General features: G+C 36.2%; 2 protein-coding genes across 7 annotated transcripts in view; one reads left to right on the top strand and one right to left on the bottom strand.

The window, feature by feature from the left end:
• The window catches only part of ZNF407 (zinc finger protein 407), a 338,606-nt gene that overhangs the window by 116,079 nt on the left and 196,064 nt on the right, over positions 1-26,463 (top strand). For all 6 annotated transcript variants that reach the window (XM_015282425.4, XM_046933043.1, XM_040695661.2 and 3 more), the window contains one exon: positions 21,719-21,793. In XM_015282425.4, the coding sequence (XP_015137911.2) occupies positions 21,719-21,793 (75 nt within the window). The remainder of the gene's footprint in view (positions 1-21,718; positions 21,794-26,463) is intronic.
• On the bottom strand, positions 1,878-2,187 carry LOC112531825 (protein MANBAL-like). The gene is given in 2 exon segments (XM_040695665.1): positions 1,878-2,000; positions 2,047-2,187. Coding segments are annotated over 2 exon segments (264 nt in total).

Genomic DNA, 26,463 nt, shown 5'->3' with positions numbered 1-26,463 from the left:
TTGTTTCATTTAACTGTAGTTCTGCAAATACTATTATAAAACGGGTAATGAAGGTTCTCATATCAATATTTATATATTGTAGCATATTGGGACATGGGATTAACATTTATAGGTTTCTCGCTTGCTTGAAGTTCCTTGGGTTGTAAAAGGTACTTCTATGAGTAAAACTGGCTAGAAAGTAAAAAGTGGACAGTTTTGTTATAAATTGCAGTTTAGTAATAAAATTGTACAATGAGCTTGCACAAGCTTTTTAAAATATCATTGCTGCCACTGAACGGTCTGTAATTTATTTATTCAGGAATGTTAGCGGCGTTTTTGATTTATTTGTTTTTAGAGAAGTTTTGTTAAGCAAGATAATGAGCAGAGCTGGTGTTAATCATTTTACTGTGCAACTCTGAAAAATGAAAATTTTGCATATCTTTAACACTGTTGGGGAAAATAAATTCACTCATAATGCTAATGGTCTATTGGTATAATTTTTAAAAAATGTTATCTGTTACTCTGGAGAAATTCAATGCATTCATATGTTATGCTAAAAGCTGAACTAATCAATATATAATTATACATCCATATGTACATATGTATTGAATAATCAGAATTATTTGCTACCTGTAAAGATGAAAAATGAATTTGATGGTGGTCACTGCCATGAGTGACTACATGTTTGTTTACAAATAGCCCTTCAGGTGCATATATTCCTCATGTGTGCGCATTGCAAAGTTTACTTCCTACAGCTGACTCTCAAGAATGCCAGATGAGTTTGATGTCTTCCCCGTGGTCGGTGTTTCCAAATACAGCACAGGTTTCCATAGCCTTTGCCGAGTAATGTTTATTTTGAGGATTTTACTGTAACAGTGAAATTAGTACAGGATTCAGTGTAACTAATTTAGAGAATTTAAAGATTAGATGCCCTTTAAGTTGTCTCTGTTTATACAGCTCAGAATTTTGATGTGTTCTGCCTGGCATCCGGTCCATCGTTTTTTTGGATTGCTATTTTTCATTTGTTATGGTTTCCTGCTGAACAACTGTAGGCTTCTGTATCAGGCTGTCTCTGAAGACATACCAGGTTTTCTTTATGGTTTTGGTGACTTGGCAGACAGATAAAACTGAGTTTTGTAATTTGAATATGAGTTTCTGATTAAAGAACTGAGAATTTAAGCCCATCAGTTCCTCTGGTTTCATCTGATCATCTTGTTGTTAGTTTTTGCTAAGTTTAAGCTAAGTTTAGCTTAGTTTAAGCATCCACCATTAAATGACAGAGGATGGGGAAAGAACAAGTTATTAGGAACTTGACTTTGAACTGAACTTTATAATCTATTAAAAAACCAACAACAACAAAGTCTGAGGAAGGAAAGTATAATCTGACAAGAGGTGACATGCAGTATGTCATTCTACTTAATCATCTGCCAATGGACCTTTTCTATTCTTGATGATGCTAATGTCTGCTTTCCCCCTCACTACTCCAGTGTCATGTGAAGTATGGCTGAGCAACGTTCTTAATGTTATTTTCTTTCTGTGCTATGTTTTCCCCTCGGCCCGGCTTTTAATATTATCTTGTTTTTACCACTATTTCAAAGATTCGCTAGAAATTCATGTTTATACCTGAAAATCGTGGTTTGCCTTTAAATGTGATTGAGAGATGGATACAGGCTTGCAAAATCTTTAGGTATACAGCTATGAGTATCTCCAGCTTGATGGAGATGTGAAAAAAGGGAGTAATAGAAAAGTGGCCGTGAGCAGACCAAGGAGGAAAAAAGATTCTTGCTAAATGCCAGAAAACCATTTGATACAGTCAGTTGCCTTTGATGTCCTCTCCAAGGAAGCATTATAGGTGATTATTTTGTCTTTTAAGGCTTATTGGTCAGGCCTATATCATCTTATTTTTTTCTTGATTCCTTCTTAAGTTTCTTGCTTATTTGTGGAGCAATTGCCTTTGGTTTCTTTACTGTCTCTGAAGTCTGAGGCTCAAAACTGTCAGAGTCCTGGACTCAAGAATCATTCTCCAGATGTGGAGGGATAGCCTCTCTTGTTTATTGTCTGTCTTACGGACTTTGAAATTGGTAGGATTATGGCTAAAACTCAGGTAAGCTGGAAAATGGCTCCAAAGAAGAGTTCATAGTGTAGTACATTCTCCATGACAGTGGACTCAGGGGTCTCAGGTGAGGAGAAATCCATCTCTGCCGCCATAGTGCAAACATCCTTCTCCTCTAATTCTCTCAAGATGACTGCTTTCTGGGATTTTCATAGCACAAATTCTGAGATAGCCCTGATTCATATGCTGCCCCTCTGCTGCCAGGCCACACTACCCTGGAAGATGGTTGGCTTGGATGATCTTGGAGGTCTTTTATAGCCTTAATGACCCTATAAAATTAAATTAAAATATTAAAAATATGGACTACAAACAAGACTTTGCAAAACAACAAGCAACCTAGTCACTGGTAATGCTTTTCTTTTCATATCTTTCACATTCATATCTATTCCTTTTTTCCTTGAAAGAGAAGATAAGACTTTAAAAGCCTTCTATATTGCATTTTATACACAATACTTAAAATGTGCTTACTCTGAAATTACAATTGAATGTCATTGGAATTCTGAGGAGAGTGGGTCATGTCCTTTCAGTCTTTCTTTGCAAGGAACATGCATGGCTTGAAAATGACTTTTTGATCTCTGATAAGGTGAAAAAGAAAGAAAGTAGGAAGAATAGAGTACCCCTAAAAAATCTTTAGCTCCCTTAATAGAAATAAGCCTCTCAAAGCTTGTTGACTGCTGAAATATTCTGCCACCATGAGCATGAGCCTCTGTCAGTGAAGTCAATAATGAGTTTGACTGTTTCTTCACTATGGGCTAAATTCCAGGCTGTGTTGTTACTCTATACTGCACTCTATTTCTTGTCCTTGTTGCTGTGTTCATTTGTGCCAGAAAGAGAATGCAGTGTGACAGCTATCACTACAAGTGCCTGTGGACATCATATACTAGCCAAATGCTAGATGTTGATAAATATGTTGTGATTAGACCTTGGTATCTAGATCATATGCACTGTATTGAAACCAACACTTATTTTTGCTCTTTTCTTCAGGAAGTAAGCTTGCATTAATTTAGAGGTATTTGGGGAACAAAAATGTCAACTCTTTAAAAAAAAATATATAAATGTTTTTGGTTTTGTTTGTTTGTTTTGTTTTTTTACTGGAATGAAATACATCCTTTTGGAATACTTTATAATCCTCTTAGCGATGCAACTGCAAAAAACTGAGAAGAAATGCTTTGTTTCTCCTTTAAAAAAATACAATAAAGGGCAGTGTTCTTTGGGAGCTACAAATGTAACAGATACAGACATACATAGCAAAATGTATAAAAAATACTGGAAAAGGGAGTTCCAGTTTAACCTGAAAAAATAATCAAAATAATTTGCTTCTTCAGTTCTGTCCATAAATAGATGTTAGCCTGTCTTCCCCTTTGGCAAAAATTACATGCAAAGGCAAAGATGTGCAAGTGGTGTTGGGCTGGTCCTTGCTTAGTTGTGTGCTGGAGCAGGGATGCATTCATCCCTCTGGGGAGGGAGATTCATCCCATTTCTGAACATCATCTTCTGAGAAGCTGAGAGCTATTCAGTGAAACAGCCCCTGCAAGGTGGAGAGGAACGTCAGCCATCATGCTATCAGATTCCTCTCCTGTGCAGTTTTGGAGAATGCAACAAACACCATCTGTGAGCATAAACAACATTTTTGGTGTGTGATGGGGTAGTACTGCACCAGCTTTGTTCTTAAGTGCAGCAACTGTGTCGTCTCTGAACAAATTGAGGGGCTACTGATGCTGTAGCTAAGCACAGCACTCTCTTTCTCCTGGGTGGTGGGGTTTATTCAGAAAAATGGCAGTCTTGGCTGTGAATCTTTATTCAAAAACATCTGTCACATACTTCATTCATGTACCTCCATGAGACTTAAGAGTGATGAGTTTGAAGTTCATTATCCACACCTTATTTAGTAACTTGTACCTCACCTTCTATTACCCATGATTGGGTAATTACTTTCATTGGCCTTAAGGTACTTAGAGTTTTATATAATCTACTAATTTTCATCAGGGCTGTTGAAATATATTTCTTGAAAAGCAGGATGTCTTTTTATCATAAGTGGTGGTAATTTCTGAGTGAGTTGTCGGTATTGTTAAGACTTGTGAGGTTTCCCAATAAGTATTCAAGAAGATAGCTTCAATACCTGTACGCTGAAACGTTATGAATGGGATTTTTTGTTCTGTTTGTACTTGGCACTCTTCAGTATTAATTTGTAAATTGTTTACATCTTTTCTGCGCTTCTTGTTATTTTGAATGACTACATCAGAACATCTGAAGGTTCCTTAGTTGGAATAATTGTATTTTTGCTATTGAATTAAGCAAGGTAAATATTTGCATCACTCCCCACTCCTCACCTCCAACAAAACAACAGAAGAAGAGTCCAAAGGTTTTTACTCCAACAAGGAGATAGAAGTCTGGCTGTGCTTTCAGGCTTTCTATGCAGTAACTCTATCCTGCCTGTGCTGTACTTTAGTGTCTGTTAGACTTACTTTTTATTCACTTATCTTTCCAAGATTAAGGTCCTTGAAAGCATTCTGAAGAGGGTAACAAAGCTAGTAACAGGGCTGGATGGTATGTCCTGTGAGGAGAGATTGAGGACATTGGGCTGTTCAGCCTGGAGGAGACTGAGAGGCAACCTCACAGCTTTAACATGCTTTAATTGTTGGTTAGCCCTTAAGTGGTCAGGCAGTTGGACTAGATGACCTTGGAAGATCCCTTCCTACTGAACTACTCTATGCTGTATTACCAACTGGAACTTCCCAAACAGATGTACAGAAGTCTATAATGTGATCAATATTAACAAGATTCCAAGATGCTCTCAACATCCCATAGAATCTACAGTGCTCTATAAAGTGAGAATTTCCTTCAGATGACATGTAAAAATGGAGTTTATAGGAGAGTGTTTGGATGCTGATTCCTTCCACGTTCATTGCTTTTTAACATCTCCAAGGTGTTTGCATTGTTGGAGCTCTTCCCATGAACAGCTCTTCTAGCACTGTGTAAACAGACAGGGTCAGGTAATGAACACAAAAACGCTACTTCAGATCTAGTTACACAAAATCTCTCCTTGTGAACCTAAGTATGTTGACATTATCAGCAGACGTGTCCATTTTGTATTGCAGGAATGTGCAAATTCAAAGAGGCAGAAAAGTATGATAAGAAAACCTGGCATGAACAACCAGATTCCACTGATGCATGAACACAAACACACACCAGCTCACAGATACACATATATTCTGAGGCAAAAATGAAACAGCTTCTTGGCAGATCTTATTCACACTTAAGTGGCTAATTGCCCAACCTGACACTAATACTGTCAGCATTACAGTGATAATATTTTTTTAAAGGGTGAACAATTCCTCAGCAATGTCTTCAATATCCTTCATGTGAACGTCCTTTTCTGTTACAGCAAGCATGAAAATTTAGCTGTTTTTGGAAATCAATATGTATTTCTGATCATTACAAGGAGAATGCACATATCACAGGCTTCTTTATATGTTTGGAGTAAGTACAGAAAACAATATTTATGTTAAGACAAAAATTTCATATGCCTGTTTCTATTTTCTTAGGATCCATTTCCAAAACTTCTAAGAGATCTAAGAATGGTCCGACATGACTATTCTGTATCGTAGAGATTTGAATAGAAAACCTTACGTGTTTCCCTTTTTGTCCTTCCTCTTGGGATGCAGTAGCATGACCAGCTGATGATGGCTTAAGGGATCAGCTGATAGAAACTTATCATTCAGGGATAGAATGGCTCTGGGGATTAGAAATTGGATACAAATCCTGTCACCTCCAGACTATCTCTTCATGTACAGCTCGTCTCAATACTGGCTACAGGTTGCTACTGTCTGGTGAATTTCTGATAGATTCTTTTTAAAAACTTTGATTTTCTTACTCCAGTAAATGACACCATCAGAAATGGTACTGATGTTTGTTGTCACATTGGAAAAAATCACAATTGAAGGGGCATGGAAAATGAACTTCGAATAATAGCTACTAAAATGAAAATCGGTGGAAGATAGAGGGATATTAAGAATTACAGACCAGTGAACTGTGATTACTGCATAAATTGAAGTTGTATGTTAGACTATAACTATAAAACATGGTCATAATGCCACTGCAATGTGATGTTGCAAAGGAAAAATATTTCCAAATACTTAAGCGTACATGTAGGCTACTTAATGTAAGACAGTGAGCAAAACTGTAGCTTGTTTGGATGCCCATGCATCCTTTATCAAATTGCGTTATAACTGGTGAATATATACATACCTTGGTAACCGTGGCTTTAGAGGTAGTTTTGCTATGGATTGGAAATTGACAAAATATGAACTTTTAAAATGAATTAACTGTGCTCTATCGCAAAACATACAACTGGGGTAGTGTAGCTGACACAGTACCTCTTTAAAATAAAAATCTCAGGTATTATTTAGTTACCATCATCATTATGAGATCATTCTGGTGAAACCATAGATCATTCCAGTGAGGCAGCTTGTCCGTTTTGTAATGTCTTACCCTGCACTGATCAAGCTGCATCTTGATATTTTATTTTTCAAGTACAAAATGAGATCAACAAAACATGCATTTGACTCATACATCAGCTAGTCAAAACATCAGCTAGTCAAAACAAGGGAATTCTTTTTTTTTTTTTTTTTTAATGTTGACGAAGGATTTCATCAATTCATTAATAGGTCACTGTGCTTAAGAAGTTCTCTTGTTGAGCTATCAATTATATTTGTAGAGAGTTTCATTTATATAACAGGAATTTTAATACACTTTTGGCCCTTGTTATGCCTGTTTCTGTCTCCTCAAGTTCCTTGAATACTTTTTAGGACTGTACAGGAGGTGCTCAGCAAAATGGAAACCTTTATTGAAATATTTTTTATTTTTTCTGTCTCTCTAGCTGCAGTTTAGGTCACACTTAAAAAGTACTAACAAAGAAGGGCTTGTATAAATAAATTCTCTGAAACATAGGATGATGTCTATTCCCAGGAATGTTTTTAAGGTTCCACCTGTCTCAGGCACCTTATCATAGGAAGTGCAGAGCATCCTCCTCATCAGAAAGAACTAAATTGCATGATACCACAGCAGAGGTTTTCAGCACTTGTCTTTATATTATTTCAAAATCTGTTTGTATGGGAAATTTCAAAACATTTCAATAAAATTAAATAAAACTGAAAGTTCTTAATGAATCCTGGGAGCTAGTATATATTAGAAATCATGCCTATACAAAAATAAGACAGTTGCTTTTTTTTAGGTGGAATTTTTAAATGAAACAAAATGAAGTTTAATGGCTTATAACATTGCATGAATTTGTCAAAACTGATCAGCTGGATTGCTACACAATGAATACTGAAAATGTTCTGGTTTTTAGGCTTATAATAGCCTACAGCCATTCAAAAGTCAAAATGTTATTTGATGATTTCAGAATGTTAATGAAATTATTATTAATAGCACATATATTAATCTTAATGATATATGTAAATATGGGCAAATATAAAGCTCTCTTGACAGCAGAAGGATTTTTCTACCGCTGAAAGTAAACCTGGGGTAAAATTTCAGTGATGGAGCAGAAAGCAGTCTATATGAAATAAATCAATAAGAAAATTTCCGATGAAGTTTAAAAATGTACACAAGCACAGAGGATTTGGAGTGCTTGGTAGTATAAACATTTTTGAAAAGGAAAGGACAATCATGCTTACTTTTATATCGGAAGAAAATAGTATCAGACAATGTAAAATGCTTTGCTTTGTTGTTATCTTGATTTGTTATATTATCGTATCTAATAAATGTGTTTGTGTGGGATTTTTTGGAGGAGGGGGGGCTAACATATATCATTTTCCACTGGGGATTTGTTTGGGTAGTAATTTCTTTTAACTGGCTTCATTTTTGTTTCTCTGCTTTCTTTTCTTTAACTTAAAATGATCCTTCTCTAATAAAATGCACGTAATTATGATTTTCCATATTTGGCACTGTTAAGCTGCAATATGCCTTTCATTGTTGGTTTCTTTAGGAATGTAGTGAGTTTATGTCTGCAGAATATAGAAGTTTCTTATCTGTAGTTATATGTAGTAAACAGCTTGGTATATTTTTTACTTTCATATCTATCTTTGAAAAGCTAGATTTTGTTCGTATGACATGATCTCCGTATTACAATGTGAAAAAGAGAGAAAGAACTTTATTATATAAGAGAATTTCATGGCATTTTACCTGTTGAGGGCCCTGTAGAGCCAGAAGTGTAGTACAGTGACTTGACTAAGTGACAGACAGTAGCAGCCATAGTGTCACTGTGTATTATCACCTCGTGCTAGCTGGAAGCACTCCCTGAAGCCGATCTAGGTTGTATAGTCCTAGATGAGGTCTTCATGGGTGCTGACCATAAAAAGTTCATCAAAGTAATGAGGCGAGGCGAGAGCTTGGCGCTCATGGGCAGAGCTCAGCACCAAGGAGTGTGAACTGGCTCCAGCTGTGACAATAAAACAGCAGGTGGCTGCTGTCATTAGGGGTGGCAGATGAGGCAGGGGACTAACATTCAGCCCACAAAACTCTCATTTGTTAGCCATCGCCACTGTACCATGCAAAATAGCTTCCATCTCAGTCAATTTTACTTTGCAAAATATTACACAGTCGCCATAAGAAAATTAGAGCCTTGGGTTTACAGGTTCCTTGGATCTTATCAGAAAACTCTCCGCTTGCAGGCTAGGTGGAAAATTGGACTTTTTTCTCCCCTGAACAGTTATAGGATCTTTACAGTAATTTTATAATATAGCTTTTTCACCCAGGCATGTGTTTATTGGTTAATATTTTGGACTATTTTATTCATAACTCTTTACAAAATCAATTCCATCCATCCATTCGGCTATGCATTGCATGTAACACTGCCTGCTATTCAGTGCTTCAAAAGTTGCATGCTGATCAAACTAATCCTGTCTCCAAGTCTGCCCAGATACTGACATTTCATGTCATAAGTTGTGGCTTTGGTGGTTCTGAGAAAACAGAAAGGAACATAATGCTTTGATTTTTGTATGCTTATTTTAGTTTGAAACAAATGAGAAAGCATTCTTTATATATAATTTTTCAGAAATCATTCATACCGCCTAAAATGTGAGGCCATCTGTAGCTGAAAACCCTCTGGTCCAGAGCAGTGGTTTCCACACTTGCCTCGGTTGTGACCATATCTTTCAAATTTCTCTGCTCGGACAGGAATACAGGATAGGCCTCTAACATCATATGACGTTTTCCATGATTTTTTAAGTCATCAAGCGTTTCTTTACAGTCGGCGTTGAGTGTTGGTGTGCTTCATCCATGACAAAACTACGGCTCGCAGTTGCAGTACTGTTTGTGAAAAAAACAACACAAAACCATTATCCAAATAATTTATGCTGACCTGTGAAAAGTTGATTACTTTAAACTTAATTCCTTTTAATCCCAAGAATTAGCTTACAAGGAATGGTTATTATTTGCTAGTTATTTCTTGTTTGCTTTTTTCAACTCTTAGAGAAATCAGTTGTTACAGATTTTAGAGAGGAGAATTGTGTTGAAATAGGAGGAATAAATTTAAACAAGTAGTAAAAAGGACTCTGTCAGCTTCTAGCCACAGATATGTTCAAGTGAGAAGATGTACGCCATTTCTTCAAAAAGTTTCCTCAAGTTTCTTAACTCATTTAAAACATTCAGATTTCTTTCCTGTCTGGCAAATTTTTAAAATCAACGGAGTCAAAACATGACGAGCATCTGATTGCCCAACGTCTTTGACTTTGTTTACCTACTAGCACAAAAATGAAAATGAATAGGTAGACCTTGCTCAGTTTCTTAAAACATCCCAAATTCATGTTCTACAGGGATAAAGAAGCACAGATACAAAATAGCCCAGATTTTACTTATATCTTCCTATGTATGTCATTGTTTCTAAGGCTGATGTTAATGATGTGAATTTCATGAAAAACAAAATCTGTTGTAATAGAATAAAATGGAATAGTGCTATGTGTGTGTTGGTACATGTGCTACCTATGCTGCCAGGTTTCCCTCCTGTTGAAAACTGTGGATTCCAGCATTCCATACTAGCACTTTAAACTAAGGCTTTATGGTTACAATGACAGCAAGGACCTGAAAAGGAAGTCCTATAGTGGAAGCGTCATCTCAGAAAGACTGGCAGTATTTTTACTGTTAAAGAGACATAGTTTATGTCTCTTTATCTAAGTCTCTTTATAGGTCCAGGTTTTCACTTTGTATATAAAACTAAAGTCCTGTAATTTATCCTTGTAGTAACATATCTCAGAGATTTAGCTGACAAAACTCAGAAAAAAACCTGAATTTCGGTTGTTGCCTTTTTTCAAGCAATCTAGTAACTCTCTTTTCCTTTTTAAATAACATACCATAGCATTTTGTTTTCAGCAAAACTTATTTGTCCTTCAAGGGTTTGTTCATCTGTACACTCAGTATGTCTGTATATGTATATGTAGGCCCTTGAGATCAAAGGTGTTTTTTTTCTTAATTCCATTGGGCACATATATAGATCCATCTTTCTCATGCTTGATTAACTCTGACCATTTCTGGCCACAAATCTCAACTACTGGCTGAGACTGGTGTATTCTTTGCCAGGGAACATCTTCTGCTGTGTCACAGATATCATCTTTATGACTGTACTGATTTGTCTAGTATATACTCCTTTGTTTTTCCTGATACTGATAACAGTTTTCATAGCTAATGTGTGCAGCATCTGTACTGGACTGCAAGAATGTCTCTTTTGGTGCAAAATGTACTTCTAAATTCAGTGTTTTTTTTTTTAATTGTCTTTATTGCTTCAGTAAGAATTAGATCTCAGGTCTCAGGTGAGCACTCTATTAATCCTGTAGAAAGCCTTCAACACTTACTTGCAATTTCAGAGTTTTTAGCAAGCTTCTGCCTTTAGCCAGCTCTTGCCTCGCAGTCTCAGAAGAGACAACTTTCAGATGTTTACAGAGAAGTTACATTTTTTTTTCTGAGACCAGGTACAAGGATAACTTGTTCAGTCCCTTTTTTGAAACTTCCCAGCATAGAATCATAGAATTGCTCAGGTTGTAAAGGACCTTAAAGATCATCAAGTCCAACCACATCAAGGCCTTCAGCCTCTGAGGTGATGGACGAAGGCCATTTCAGCACTAGTCACCTGGCTTTCCGCTTCTTTGTCCAAAGTGAGTCCAGCGGATCAAAGGCAAACCAAGGCAATACCACACTTAGCACTTGGCAGCTTTAGTGGCTAGTAATTCTTCTGCTAAGTCTGTGGCTGAGGTGGTGAGAGATGTTACCACTTGCCTATGGGACAAGTGGAATAACAGCCCAGTAGTCACCTGGAGTTCTCATTTGGATAGACTTCCACGCTGCTGGTTCCATGTTCAGTGTCATAATTTGAAAGTGTTCGGTAGATCTGTGGTGCTTGTAGAGTGCGTATGAGTCCTTCTGGTCTGCATATTGTGGTTTCCTCTAGCAATCAGTGTTGCTTTCTTCAGCCAGCCTCCTTCCTCTTCAGTGGTAGGGGGAGAAAGTTGTTACAAATCCCAGTTTTTGGGGGATTTGAGCTGGCTGAGAAGAGAGTACTTGGAGAGATTGAAACTGCAGCTGAGACAGAAAACTGCGGAACAAACTTTTAACATTTATGTTAGCTACTAACGGAGGTATCTTGTAACTATGAAAAATCAACATTAATCATAGTGAAATATGAAATATAGTAGCGAAGTATCAGGTATACAGTGCAGTGATTCTGTTGCCAGTGTTTCATGGTTCTTAGTCTCTGAGATATGAACAGCCAGGTTAGAGAACTCTTGCACAAGCTGGGTATCCTCATTTTTCCTATGCTACAGGCGTGTCTATATGTACACAAGTATTAGATGAATTTTTGTGAATTGAAACCAGTGTGATCCAAAGGCTTACCTCCTTTTTTCCTAGGCAGGAACCAGTCCATTCTGATTTGTCCAAGCTGTTGTAGTGATTCACGCATATGAAGGATACTTCTCATTATTAGAGATTAAGTACTGCTGTCTTAATTTTACGCTTTTTTATGCAGTTGCAACAACCTTGTTGAGCAGATATTTTGAAATATTTTGCTTTCTACCTTACCTTAAACAGTATTCTGGAAGGTCTGGTGGAAGGCAATGAGGATATATTTTACAACTGGATTTAATTCTCAGGAATAAACAAATCAACCGGCACTTGCTCTTCAATGTTAGACAAACACCTAGGGCAAGTTTCTCACTATTGTCACAGACCAAGCAAGCTGCAGTCTTTTAGGTTCAGTTGCTATCTATCACCTGCAGTGTTTTCAAATTGTGGGTAAACTGTCAGTAAAAATAGTTTATGATTTCTGACTGTTAATTCTGAGCACTTGAGTTATCAGACAGAGACCAGTTCTTTTCTTTGTACCTGCAACTTTACAAGAGGGCACAGGCTCTGTATCTCCTGAATTGATTGAGTTAGGTATGGTAGTCCTATTGTTGGAGACCCTATGCAATTTCCAGCCTGAAGTCAACTATCTTTAGATATCTTTTGATTTCCTTTAAAGATAGGCAAGAACAGATTCTTCTGATGGCAAAGATATTACTCTTGAGATAGCTCTTCCTGTAGAAAATCTGCTTAAACCTGGTAACTCCTTCTGCAGAACAATTTCTAAGCAGTTAGGAAGAAAACACCATCTAAGGTGACTTTTTGTTCAGGAAGAACAAAAGAGTCAAAAAAAAGATTCAAAAGAACAAAATTATGAATATTTTTTTGACTCTATAAATTTTAAGTTGAACTCAAATTTTGGGAATCACTATTCTGTTGAGAGGGAGAACAAATTCATAGCCTGCACTGTTTTTCCAAGACAAAGTGGAGAGGTCCATTTTCTCCTACTGAAGTCTTAAATTTACTAGGAACGTAAAAAAGCCATCAGTTGGAGATGTCACACTGATGATCTGAGAGCAACATGTTTACAGGCTTTGAAAAACACAATGTACACATCAGTCTACTGAAATCAAGGAAAAAAAACACGTTCTAGCCTTTTAGAGTTGACACTTGCAGATAGTGACAGGCAATATCATTTCTGTTCTTTATCCTGAAGCAGATTAGTTTGAAGTCTCTTTCCAGATGCAAGATGATGATAGGTGGAACTGATGTCTCCTGCATCATATTGTGGCTATGCTTAGATGTGAAGTACTGAGCATGCTAGGAAATGGATCGTGGATGAAGAGACAGAACAATGCCTGAAGAGAGGAAGGAAATGGGAACGGAAGGGAGCTGTTATATGAATGCAGGATGTATGTACTGAAAGAAAAGAGAGGAAAAGGGCAATTTCTTGGTGGCAAAATTGGTGGGTGCCCTTTTGTATATAGCTGAAAATCTTGATGTATGTTGAAAGCATTCCCAGAGTTTTATTTATTACAACAACTATGTTCTCTGGTATTGTTATGTTTCTGGATGTTGATGATAATTTATTTTAGATGCAAGGCAGTCTAAACACTAAGCCTAAGGTGTCATTTCAGAACTCACAGATGAGATTCTGTGCTCTGGTAAACTGAGAGTCTGATAGCAGACTACAGAAAGCATTGTGGTTTTTGTTTTTTTTTAATACTCTGTGCAGCTGTTAGATTACCAAACACCTGGTAGAGGTGACAGTTACAGATGTTTGATAACCAATGAAAATTAATAGAACATGTGATTCTTCTCGCTTAGAAGTGATTTGGTAAGGTGTGTTTAGAAATGTAATTACATAGTGCTGTTGTCTACCATTATCACTTAACATTCATTAACTCCTCTGAATATTGAAACAAACATTTCTTGTAGCAGTACTAATTTTCTCATATATTTGTAACGTGATTACCTGACAAAGTGAACACCTTTTGACTTCAAAGTTTTTGCCACTGTTTCAGCTATTTTTAGTCTGCTCATTAAGCAAACAAAATAAGTAGAGAACCATTTGTTTACTTATAGGGATCAGTTTAGAAATAGTATGTATAATTAGCAATCTTTTATTTATTTTAGTTTTTACTAGCTTATCATCAATTTGGCTTCACAACAGAATTGTGAATATTTAGATGGACAATAGGTCAATTCAACTTCAGTAGGAAAGTTCAGATTTAAAACAAAACAAAAATATTTTTATGACATTTTATTTTGCTTGAGAAGAATACCCAGTTGCATATTGTTCAAGTAGATTGTTATTTTTAGTAATGGTGCATGAACAACTTCAGCTTCATTTCTAAACATAGGTGTTTGGGGAGAATTAAAAGGTAAATTTCCTAAAATTGATTGCTTTTTTTTGTTTGTTTGTTTGTCTGACTAGTTTCACTGGTCATTAATTTTTAGTTTATTTGTACATGATACTTTACTGTGAATTTTGGAGCCTTTTTAATTCCTGATGTTTGAACAGGGGATGTTGAGGGGACACAGGTGCTTGAACCTCTCCATTGTTCATTTGAAGTCACGTGGGATGCTTTTGGTATTAAAAAAAGAGATAAAGCAATACAAAGTGAAATTAAGAGTGAATCTGTGGCTAACTTACAGGAGGCCTTTCAGGTTCAGTTACAAAATAAGTGACTTGAGGTGAGGCACGCAATTAATGAATAAGTGAGTTCCCTCAAGATCAAGGAAATAATGTAGACACTACCAATGTTTTTTTCCTTTTGCCATAGTCCTTGCAGTGACAGGCTAATTTCTGTCCTGAATGGTTTATATTATGTACATCTCTTGAAAGAGGGATGGTGAGAAAACTTGACAGCTTTGGATGGCATATTTCTGGGTCAGTTTGAGTGGAGCAGAAGAGGATGTTTTCTGTTTTGTTTTCTTTTCTCTTTCTTTGTACCCAGTTCTTTTATGCCAAAATAGATAAAAGGAAATAATTATGCCCATGGCTACTAATTTATGGCAATGTGACTAATAATTCTTTCACATCTTGAAGGACGCAGATTGGTGACAGAAAGCAACAAGAACATGTTGAGGGATTTTTTTCTCTCTTCTGGATGATAGATGCAGGAATATGCAGGAACAATGCAGCCGATTGATTGATAGTGCACAACTCATCCATAATGATCTGTCTGATATAGCAGTAAATTATTCGTGAGATTGATGCAGGTCATTGAACAGCACATTGACAATCCTGTTGTCTGTCATCCTGTTCAAAGCAAGTCAGGAAGAGTAGCTGCTGTGATACTCAAGTCTACATTGGGTGCAAGCTGTGTACAGGTGTTGCACTAATGCAATAATACAAGTTGTTGTTCTTTTCTCATTTTTTTTCTCTTCTTTAGACATCTTGATTTCAGTGTTAGTTCATTCCAAGTAAAACAGTAAAAACGAGATATTTTAAGAAGAGAAGGTTGCAGTCTTTTGCACTGACAATTGCATATTCCCCTAAAAGTAATTTTTGAAAATGTTGGTTTTTGGAATTCAGCAGTGGTACATCTCCATGGAAAAGTTAATACACGATTATTGCATAGAAAAGCGTAAAAAGCCTCCCCAACTTTCAAACATAAGGTAGAAAGGCTATAATAATTCTCAGAAATGTAAAACTTATGGTTGAGTCATTAGATTCTATTAATTGCCATAGTCTGCCATGGTGCTCTGGTTCTTGTCTTGTTAGCGATGGCAAAATTGTCCTCGTTTGCCTCTTCTTTCTCTTTCAAGAGAAAAAGTTTTCATTTTCCAGTCTGCCAAGTTGTTTGCACTTGAAGATGGGAAGTTAGGAGCCACATATGCCAGATGTATTTGTTTTACTTTTCAGTTTGATCACTAGCGTTAGTGGGGGTAGAGCATAGAATAGCCGTACCCTTCTTTCCTATGTGAGGTCAGCAGGGAGTGTAAGCCAGCGCATCACAGCACTCTCAATATTGTAGCCTGAGTGATTACACGTGACTTGTTAACCTTCTGAAATGCTTTTTTTTTTTATTTCTTTTTTTTAACTTAAGAAGAACAATCATAGTTGTGAGTTCAAAGTGAAAATACCTGCCTCCTTTGGCTGCTAAGTGAGTCAGCAGGAAATCCCAGCTTTCCTATGCAGGATTGTAGGACTTGACGTCCTGTCACTGAGGGCATGAAGTTTTTCAGATATTTGGATGTTTTCCACACTAGACTTCGTCCTGCCAGATATTTAGTCGAACCTGACATCCTGTCACAAAGGACATGAAGCCTTTCAGACTACTGGATATCTTCCACACCAGACTCAGCCCTGCCAGATACTTTCTTTTAAATTGAGTCCCTTGCGCACGGTCATGCAAGAGAGTTATCAGCATCTCAGTCTGGACCTTTCAGAATCAGCAAACATCCACGAATGATGGACTTGATGAAATTCCCAGGAATTTAAACTTTTGATGCATGGAAAAAAAGATTACTTGTATATAGAAAACCATTGCTTTCTGGGCAGTTCTGTGATTTTCCTCTATGCTCTTGTACCTGAAATTGACCTGCTGAGTGCAAAGTCCTGCTAGAGAGAAGAGATTTGGTTAGCAACTTTTTATTTAGTTATGAGACTTTAAAAGCTTACCTTTAAGTTCATACAGACTGTTGTGTGTTATTAGACTAAGTGCTGATTTGAGTGTATGAAGTTCTACTTTTATATGTAGAACATGTACAAATCATTAATGACACAAGTTTTATTGAACATGCTGAAATTCGCGTGACTCATGATTTGCCTTAAGAAATTGGACTATTTCTTTCTTTTAGTAATTGATACTTCAATTGGCGGGACTCCTTGTGAACCACTCATTCAACTACAAACAATTGAGGTTTACAGCATATTTCAAGAAACTATAAAGAACAGGAGTACTTCAGTCATGGAATAAGAACTACTTGCATCTGCGTTACTGTTTAGTTGCCTAAACATACTGTCCCCTTTTTTGGTATGATCCATGCAGAATGCTTTGATTTTCTGGCCCCTTGCCTCAGATTAAGATACAGGGACAGAAATTCAAGCACAAAACATAGAAAAGAAAAGATGGTGCGGATAATATATTACTTATATTCTGCGGGTGCACGGAAGTTTTAGAGATCCTTTTTCTTATTATTTCTTAGAGCTGTCAGATCTCCCATGTGGTTTATCCAGAATGGTAAACCATCTCATCCTTCCCAAGTGCCCCAAACTTAGAGAAAACCAAGATGAAAGATCTAATTGCTAACAATTTAAAAATAATAGAATTATACTTTGCTTAAAAAAAAAAAAAAAGACTTTGGAGGAGCTTTACTAAAGCATCTTAGATATATTTGGGGCCTGTCCGTATCATATAGTAGCTTGCCTATATTCTCAGAGTTAAATTCCTGTTCTGTATAGTTTAGAGTAGATGTAAAGGATATTGAGAATATTAATAAAGGATAGATATTCATTGTTCTGGACTTTTCTGCCATCACTGAACATTGCTGTCAGTAAGGTAGATTCTTTGAGACTCGTTGCAGTGCTGTGTATCCATTGAGAAATAATTTAAAATTTCTCTTCAGCTGCTGTGTAACTAGTTTGTAGAGTCCCACAAAAATAAATTCTGGTCTTCTGCAGTTGTTAGGCTACAAGATGGCTGGTTTGTTGATGTGGATGCAAGTGACTTTCTGGAAGAGATAAGATATAGCTCCTTCCTTGGAACTAGGCCAAGGCTGAGCAGTAAATGCTCATGAAACCATGAACTATCACAGATTTCATGACTTTATGGTCCAGAATATTTGTTTTGGTTTGTGTTTGTTTTCTTTAACTTGATTTTCCACTAACAGAGCAAAATACATATTAAAAAGACTTTTATAGATTCAAGCCATAATAAAACCTAGAATCTTTTGCCTTCTCAGAAAAGATACTTCACAGAGAGCAATTCCCTCCCTGTGGAGAGAATGAGAGAACAATATGTGACAGATTATTCATTTTCCTTGGGTACTGTGATGATAAACATTGTACATGCTGAAGAACTTGTACTGCAGTAGAATGAAAAGTAGAAGTCAAGATTGTCCAATATGTTTCTTTAGTCCCAGAATTAGATTTTCCTTTGTTTCTTTTATACATTAAAATATGCTTTTATAACTTGAAGACAAGTCTTTAGAGGCTCCTAAATCAGTTACAGGCTTTCTCAGGGTGAGTCCAAGTGCTGTTTGAAGAGTGCCATGGAATATGAGTGGACACATTCCTACAAAGCCACAACTCTTCCAAACTGAAAACAGAATATTCTGCAAACTTATTTTGGGAAAGGTGCTTGTATATTTATGATTGAAAGTTATTTTTATTTATAGTTTCTGTGTAAAAAAACAAACAAACCAAAAAAAAACAAAAAAAACCCTGTCCGTAGGGAATGTGGATGCTATTCTAAAGCTCTGTGCTATTTTTCATTTTGTTTTTAATTTGTCCTGGATTTTAAACATAGAGTGCATGTGTTGGGGAATAACAGTGCGGAGCCAGAGCAGCTGAAAATCACTAACAAAGTTAAGAAAAAAAAAAAAAAAACACAAAACAAACAACAGCAACAGCAACGAGAACAACAAAACCACAAACAAACAAAAAAATTCATCAGAATGTCAGTGAGTACAAGCAAAGTCCTGCCTGTCGACTTTCCCAGTGCAAGGAGAGACTTCCGTAAGCAGTATTCCATGTACATGCGGAGAACTTTCATTGGTCAAGACTTGGAGGTATAGGATGGACATTTCTTCCCTAAGAGACCTGTACCTTAGGAAATTAATGCAGCTGTGACTGCCCATCTTCATGTGAATTGGGAAATGAGTATGTTTAGATCAGATTTTGTAAAAACAATTCCAGGCCTATAGTCTGTCCTGGTTTGCATGGATTAGAAACAGAAGGAGTATGGCAACTTCAGATTTTTTCCTATTCCTTCTTAATGCCTTTTTTGAAACCAGTTAATTGATAGCATTTGAACACTTCTGTTTCTACTGTAGTTAAGAAAAGAAAAGACATTCACAGAAATCTGAGTCAGTCCTTAGTGCAAGCTTGTAAAAAAAATCCGCTTGATTTGAAAATGTATTACAGCAACGTATCTTGAAATCATTCACTCTGTGAGTCCCTATTTGTGCCAGGCAGGCTTCCCTTAACATTCATTCGAAAAGACCAAGGCTAAGTCATGTCAACTATCCAATTTTGACAGTAGCTTAGGAGTAACTGATTTACCTCAGCAGAGGTGAGTCAGTTGTTGGTGGAGAGAAAAGCAATATTTTTTGCTTCCTTAAAACTGTAATTGCTTGGAAACATGGAATTACTGAATGTGCTGAAAACACTTCTTTGTGTTTTCACTACCCACTACCACAGCTCCCTTAAAATTTCCTGCAGTGTTTGGTAAATATAAACAAATGGTTTTCACACCTAACCTTTTATTGTGTTATCCTCATATTCAGCATCTCAAGCAAAAGCTTTAGTCTAAGTTTTTGTTCTAAGGAAAAAATACTTTCTGGAACTAAGGGCTGACATTTTCTTAGTAAAAATTCTGCATTTCAATCTCAAGCAACTTTACTTTTAGTTTCAGGGCCTGAATCTGCAATGTGAGGGATGTTCTTAAGGTGTGCTGAGCATTTTAAGCTTTAACAGAGGCAGGCTATGCTTTTAAGTACAAGTCTTCAAGCATTATGTTACAAAGCTTAAGCTGCTAGTAGGTGCTGAGACTTTTATTGAGTCAATCTTTGTTTTATTTGTACTTTATAACAGCAGCGAAATGGTCGCTCTGTACCGAACATCTAATGGGAGATTAATTGCTTCAAATTATTAACAAGGCCTTTGTCTTTGATATTTGCAGGACAGTATTTCTGTCTGTACCCCCTGCAGAGATGCAATGTAAGAAGCGTTTGGCTTTTGTTCAGCAGCTTCAAGTATACAGACTGTAAAGTGGAAAAAAACATCCCTAGAAATACTGTGTAACTGGTTGGCATCTTTGCCTTCCATGTTTCCTAAGGACACTTTGCCACGTAAGCAGCATCAAAGTGCCTTTACAACTCGAATTGCACATTATCCTTTCACAGTAATATCTTTTTTTCTTTTTTTTTTAAGGGAAGGGAAGGTTTGTACCAGAAAGTGGAAACATTACTAAATTAAGATCTGTTAGGTACATTTCACAGCTGTGAAGAAATTGTTATTATTTCTGCTGAAAAGCAAGAAAGCGGTACATTTGGAATGCCTTGTGCTGTTATCGGAACACATGATTTTACTTCGTTACAATAATTTTCCCAGTGTAGTGATTCCAGTAGCGCTTGCATACTAATAATGATCGTGGTGTGATAGATTACCCACGGTTGTAGTGACTTATACATTGTGTAGCAGAAAGTAGTTAAGGCATTACTTATGTCTTTTTATAAAAATTATGAAGTCACTGTCATTTAAATAACATAACGTTATATTCTTACACCCTAAAGGATGCACAAGAGAGATTCTCTGTGGAAATGTGAAAGTGCTGAAAGTAGATCAGACATGGAGAAGCTACACTGTGTTATTTGTAAAGGAAAAGTACTCTTACTTGGCTTTCGTGGCTAATACATGCCATAATGCTGTGGTATTTTTTACAGTCCTTCCATTGTCCGTTACTGCAAACACGTCCAGATGAATTCAGCGCTTAATGTTAAAAATCTTATAACATGCCAGTTTGATTTGTAGCCCTTCATATCATGGAATGCTAATTAAAATCATATTTTTGCATATGTCATGCCTTTCATGTACATATGCAAATAGAGTCTATTGCCTTTCAGCTATTTGTAATTAACTTTATGAAGGACAGCTGTAATACATAATTAACAAAAATGTTTGCAAGCCCTTTTCACACTGAAAGTTACAGCAGTACAATTTCTGCTTATCAAGAGAACTGTTTTAGTTTGCAGCTTCAGTCTGATATCTAAATTGTTTGAAGCAGTCAAATGACATAATTAAATTGATGTTCAGGTCTTATCAGCAGCAAAATGGTACTCTGTAGGTTCCTATCTGTTTCATTACACATATCACTAAAATTCAATTAAATTATTGTGTTTTGTTTGGTGTAAACACAATGCCAGGTAGTGTAAATGTTGCTGCTACTGTTGGTGCCTTGAACAGTGTCTTGCCAGTTTCAAGAATACTCTCAAAATGTAATTGCAAATGCATGCTTCACCTTTTTCTTTCCCTTTTTTCACAAGGCTATAAAATAACTAAGACTATTAATTTGTTTCCATGTATATTTCTTTAAATAATTAATACAGTGAAGTTTGACCAGACAGAAGCAGTGATTAAAGCATCTGATCTTACTGTATTCTTTTTATTACTCTCATTAAAGAAAATGAAACTCATATGAAGAAAGGTTGTAGGATGTGTCCATTAAACTAAAATAAATTCAAAGGTGTAACTGAGATTGTATCAGTTCATAATATGAGACAATGCAATTTAAGCAAAGTTGGCCATTCTCACAATATTATACAAGGTGTTCTAATTTACAACAGAAAGCAGAAGCAGTTTTTCTATTCTTTGACCAGTGATGTATGGTTGTGATTGCTTACTTGTAATGAAAATACCCAAGTGACTACAACCTGAAGAAAATTTCTCACTACAGAGTGGACTCTCGAGTTTAGAACATTGTCTGTCAAAGTTATTATTTTAAGTTCAATATTAGTAAAATATGCTCAAGTGCATGCTCAAAGCTGACAAAGTCTGTATTTAAAAAAAAAGAAAAAATATATAAAAAAACTACTATTCCTGGTTTTCTGTTTGTTCAACAGGGTAGCTTTTGTGATGAAGAAGCATTTGAATACTCATTTACTGGGCAAGCATGGAGTTGGCACACCCAAAGAAAGGTAAGTCATTTTTCATTTTTTTCTTATTTTTTCTTTATGTAGTATGTGTTGCCCGGAGTATTTAGCTTACCCAAAATGATGTCACCTGGACTTTTAGCTCAGCTACTACTACATGCTTAACATAAATACGCTAGTGTGGTCCTTACAACATGTCTGTAGGAGTCAATAAAAAAATTGGCTTAGAAAGCAATTCTATGCAAAATGCATATGATTTGCAACTTTGGGAACTGATTTTCAGTAGGTGATATTATTTCCTCCAAATTTCCATAGCAATATCCCTCTCTTCAAGTACGGAACCAAATATTTTTTCATTTTTTATCTATCTGACCTTGCTGCTCATAGGTTCAGAAGAAGGCTTTCTTGGATTAGTGTTGAATACTGAGGTCAAAGGCACCAGAGTAGTTTTCTCATTGGTCTTGGATTGGTCTTGGACAGAGATGTAGTGGTAGTGTTTTGACTTAAAAAAAAAAAATATATATATATATATTTTTTTTCAGTTTGTATTTGGTTCCTTAGTTGCAACCTTTTTTTTTTTTTTTTTTGAGTAGGTTATTTTTTCTATGGCTTGTAAAGTAACCACGTTTTGCTATCTGAACAACACAATGTTTGCAGATAAGTGGAATTTCCCCAGATTTACTGGTCACATTGTGTCATAGCTATTGCTTTTCTCTTGAATTCTTGGGGCAGCTTGAAACTTGATGTTTTTTTGGATGGCCAAAAGATTGCATATTCTATTTCAATTTGGGTAAACGGATGCATTCTACCTATGGAGTTCAATAGTGGGTACTTGATTATGTTTCAAATACCACCGCGTTGTAACTTGTTCTTCCAGTGTAAGCTTTTACACATAAAGAATATTTCCTGTTTTTAACGCAAAAGAAGCGGAAGTTAAATGGTAGCTATGAATTGTAGGAGATCACTGCAAAACTCTTCCTGGGTCACATTCATTTTCTATTAAATACACTGCAAACAGTAGTTGGTTAGAGCCTTCCTTTCCTCACAAGTTCATCACACTGTAATCACTGAGTGAACAAAAAGCAGGATTTTACATTAACACACCATATACACATCTTATTTGACTAAGTATATGCTTTTATTCTTTATGAGATTGCCTCTCCAAAATACTTAACCAGAATTTTCTTAAAACACATTTATGTAGAGTTTTGAGATATTATTTTTTATCTAAAATGTAGAATAATGCATCGGAACAATTACAGTTTGATCAAATCAGATATTGTATTAAAGTTTATGTTGGTTATCTTTTGTCGTAGCACAACAATTGCAAAAAAAAAAAAAGAAGTTTTGCTCTGGTGGCATGTTTTTGTACTGGCAGCATTCGGTATGTTGTTTTGCAAGGGGGTGCTTGCTATGTAGTCATCATAAATACAACATAGAGAATGTCTGTTTTACCACAGTGGGTAAAACACTGTGGTACGCTGTGCACAAAAAAGATATGTATGATAGAAGTCCTAATATTGTATCTTAGCCTGACAGTCATAATTTTAATGACTGTCATGTTGGAACGGACTCCTAAGCAGGCAGGATGCTACAACCTAAAGTGGTGACTGCTGTCTCCTATTTGTTCTTTCCTTCTGAAAGCCGCCTGGCTGTTTCCCTGTACCCTATTTCTTCCCATATTCCTCAAAGGCTTTTTGCCTGCCCTGCCAGTGTGGCAGGAGGAGGAGGACTCCCTCTCAACCCATCCATGCAGTGGCAGGGTCACAGCCCTGGCAGCCCCAGCTGCCCTGGGAGCCAAGAGCCAAGCTCTGTCCTGTAAACCTCTGTGCTCCATCTGCAGCTGTTCCCCTGGGCCAGCTCGCACAAGTGATATCTGAGTGGCTTTGTACTTTCTCCATTTGAAATTTCTTCATCTGTCTTCTGGTTGTTTCTTATCTGCAATGCCTTTTTAGCTGGCACTTAAGTTTAATGTAACGCAACATCAAATAGGTGTGGCAAAGCTACAGCAACAGTATAATTTTATAGGAATGTTCCCTCTCTGGTGATTGTGGGTGTTTAAAGCCACGTGACCTACTGCAGTAAACACCAAACCGCCATTGCTTTCCTTTCTACCTTTCCCATAGTGGGAGAGTTTGATGCCTTTTAATGGCTTTAGCAACCATAGAAATCCTTCTTCAGCATGTTAAAACATCAATTTGGGTATAAACATGTTCTAAATTGAATTACATAGTTTTCCTACCTATTTAAAACATTAATGCCTTGATTATAATTTTGCAAGCTTGCTATTTTTTAATTTCTCTAGAACAATATAATCAGTTTATTCTTTAAGTTTTGAATTTGATTCTGCCCTCTGATATGTTGCATATTATAGCAAATACTAATAGAAGCTAGCTAAATAGGCTGTGACAATTAAATTAATAATGCATTTTATTTGCAAGTGTTTAGTCTTCGTGGTTTGACTGATATATGCAAAGATGGTAATTTATTAAAAGTAAATTCATGTAATTGTAGTACAGAGTTTGATGAACCAAAAAAAGTTGTCAGCATGACTATCATCAAAACCTGAAAATTGAAATAAGTTCAAGAGGGTGCTTGAAAAATATATTTATACACCTTGAGAAATTGATCTCCTTTTTACAAACTTCTCAGGAAAGAATTTTGGATGACAAACATTGACATCTGAGACAGGCAATAAAAATTACATCTACAATTTAGTGAAGCAGTGCTGAACTAGTGTGACTTACTCTCTAGCTTTCCATTACCCATGACTATTGTTGTTCTTTTTTTCTAGAAAAAAGGGAGGTGTTATGGAGGCTGTGGCTGTGTTTTCATGTGCAGATATACAAAACAAGTATAATTCCTAATAAGATTGCTATATCTTTTGGTTTAAGGGTTGAGGTTTGGGATTTTTTGTTTGTTTGTTTGTTTGTTTTTAAGACAAAATAGATTTAAGGGGCAAATCACAGAAGCTTAAAAAAAATAGCCTTGTTGTAAATTGCCTGCACATTTCAACCACAAAGAAACCTAAGAAACTTATTGCCTAGTCCATTACGGTCATTATCATTTAACAACTAACTCAAAAGTGGAATGTTTTAACACAAAAATTCCTCTAAGTTATTTTTTCCTGTTACTGGAACTGTAATACTGATTTACTGTCAACTTGAATGTATCTCAAAACTGGCATGTTATCTGCTAAGTCCAAGGCCAGTACATATTTGGTACTTCAGTGTCAGTAATCTTCATGGGACCTATAACTATATCTTATTGGCGGGATAAATCTTTGGCTACACCTTTATTGTGTCTCGGAGGCAGTGTGGTTGAGGATGAGGTGAATGCATCAGTAGCATTAATGGTGTCGAGTTCTAATTTCTGTTAGAAATTATGTTAGGTGCTGGGGCAAAGTAGGACAAACAGAGATGTTTCATTGCTGAATTCAAAGTATACAAAAATATGAGCAAGAAAATAAAAATGAACTCACTAAGTCACTCATCTGTGAGACTGAATTTTGCCACTGTTAAGGACAGCTCTGGATTTAAGAGTACAAAAATACATTTATCCTTTAAGACATTTTTTCAGTACAAAACATACATTTTTTTTAGAAAGGAAGACTTTGTTAACTAAAATTGTATCTAATACCTCTGTTTAATTTATATAAATATACCACAGAAAGGCCTTAATAACAGTGGTGTAATTACCTTATTTTCCCTGTGAATTTTAAACGATGATTTGCCTCTGAAATAACTCTCTGCAAATGAGTAATCCCTTTGAGTCCAATAGGAGCATTCATATACATATAAAGTTACTCAGATGAAAGAATACTTGCTGAACTGGAATTTGTGTTCCAGGACATTTTCTTAAAAGATCATTAATAGTATGCTTGTTTTTATAAGGTCATTCTGGTCTATATTCATGCACTTTAAGAATGGGATACAGTGCTAATATTTTAAATGTGGCAGAACAGTAATTACTGATAGACAGGGAAAAACTTAAGCAGGTCTTAGAGAACAGGGAGAAAATTTTTATGGAAATTGCAACATGCTCTGGTTCCATACTCCTTTTGCCAAGAATTTGCCTGTGTTTTCTAAGATCCAGAGATATCATTATGGTTGAGCAATATTATTATTATTATTGGTGGACTTATATCTGAGATCTCAAATACTATTAATAGGATATTTAGAAAGCTGCCAGTTTCTTCAGAAAATGTATCCTTCAGGAAATTAGAAGTTATATTCCTTGGTATAAGTGACAGGCATAACTACAGCTATGATTTTCAGTGTACTTTCATAAGCCCATGTGAATTCTGGAATATCAAATGCTACTAACATGTGGTATAGCTATCCTAAAATATATGAATCTGCTTGGTATGTCATTGAAAGGCATTACTGATGTCTGAAAGTAGCCAGGAAAAGTGGATGGGGATTTGATATTCTGTATGGATGTAAAACTAGAAGTGAATGAAATCTTTCAAGCCAACTCTTCTATTTTTACTGAGCTTCTAATGCTTCTTTTGAAGCATTTGCGATTGAGTGGAGAAATTTGTTGATAATTAGGTTGTTAATTTCAGTGGTGAATGTATGCTAGTATTGTTTGTGGATCTGTGGAAGATGATGCCGGTAGCTGCTGAACGCTGCAGGCTTGTTGAACAGCAGTTGGTTTCTGAGGAAGACACAGTTTGTAGTTGCATTCCATTAGCCAAAAAGTAGTCACCCACC

This window comes from Gallus gallus, chromosome 2, assembly GCF_016699485.2.
Source record: "Gallus gallus isolate bGalGal1 chromosome 2, bGalGal1.mat.broiler.GRCg7b, whole genome shotgun sequence".
Lineage (NCBI taxonomy): Eukaryota > Metazoa > Chordata > Aves > Galliformes > Phasianidae > Gallus > Gallus gallus.
This window is presented reverse-complemented; position numbering and strand designations above follow the sequence as displayed.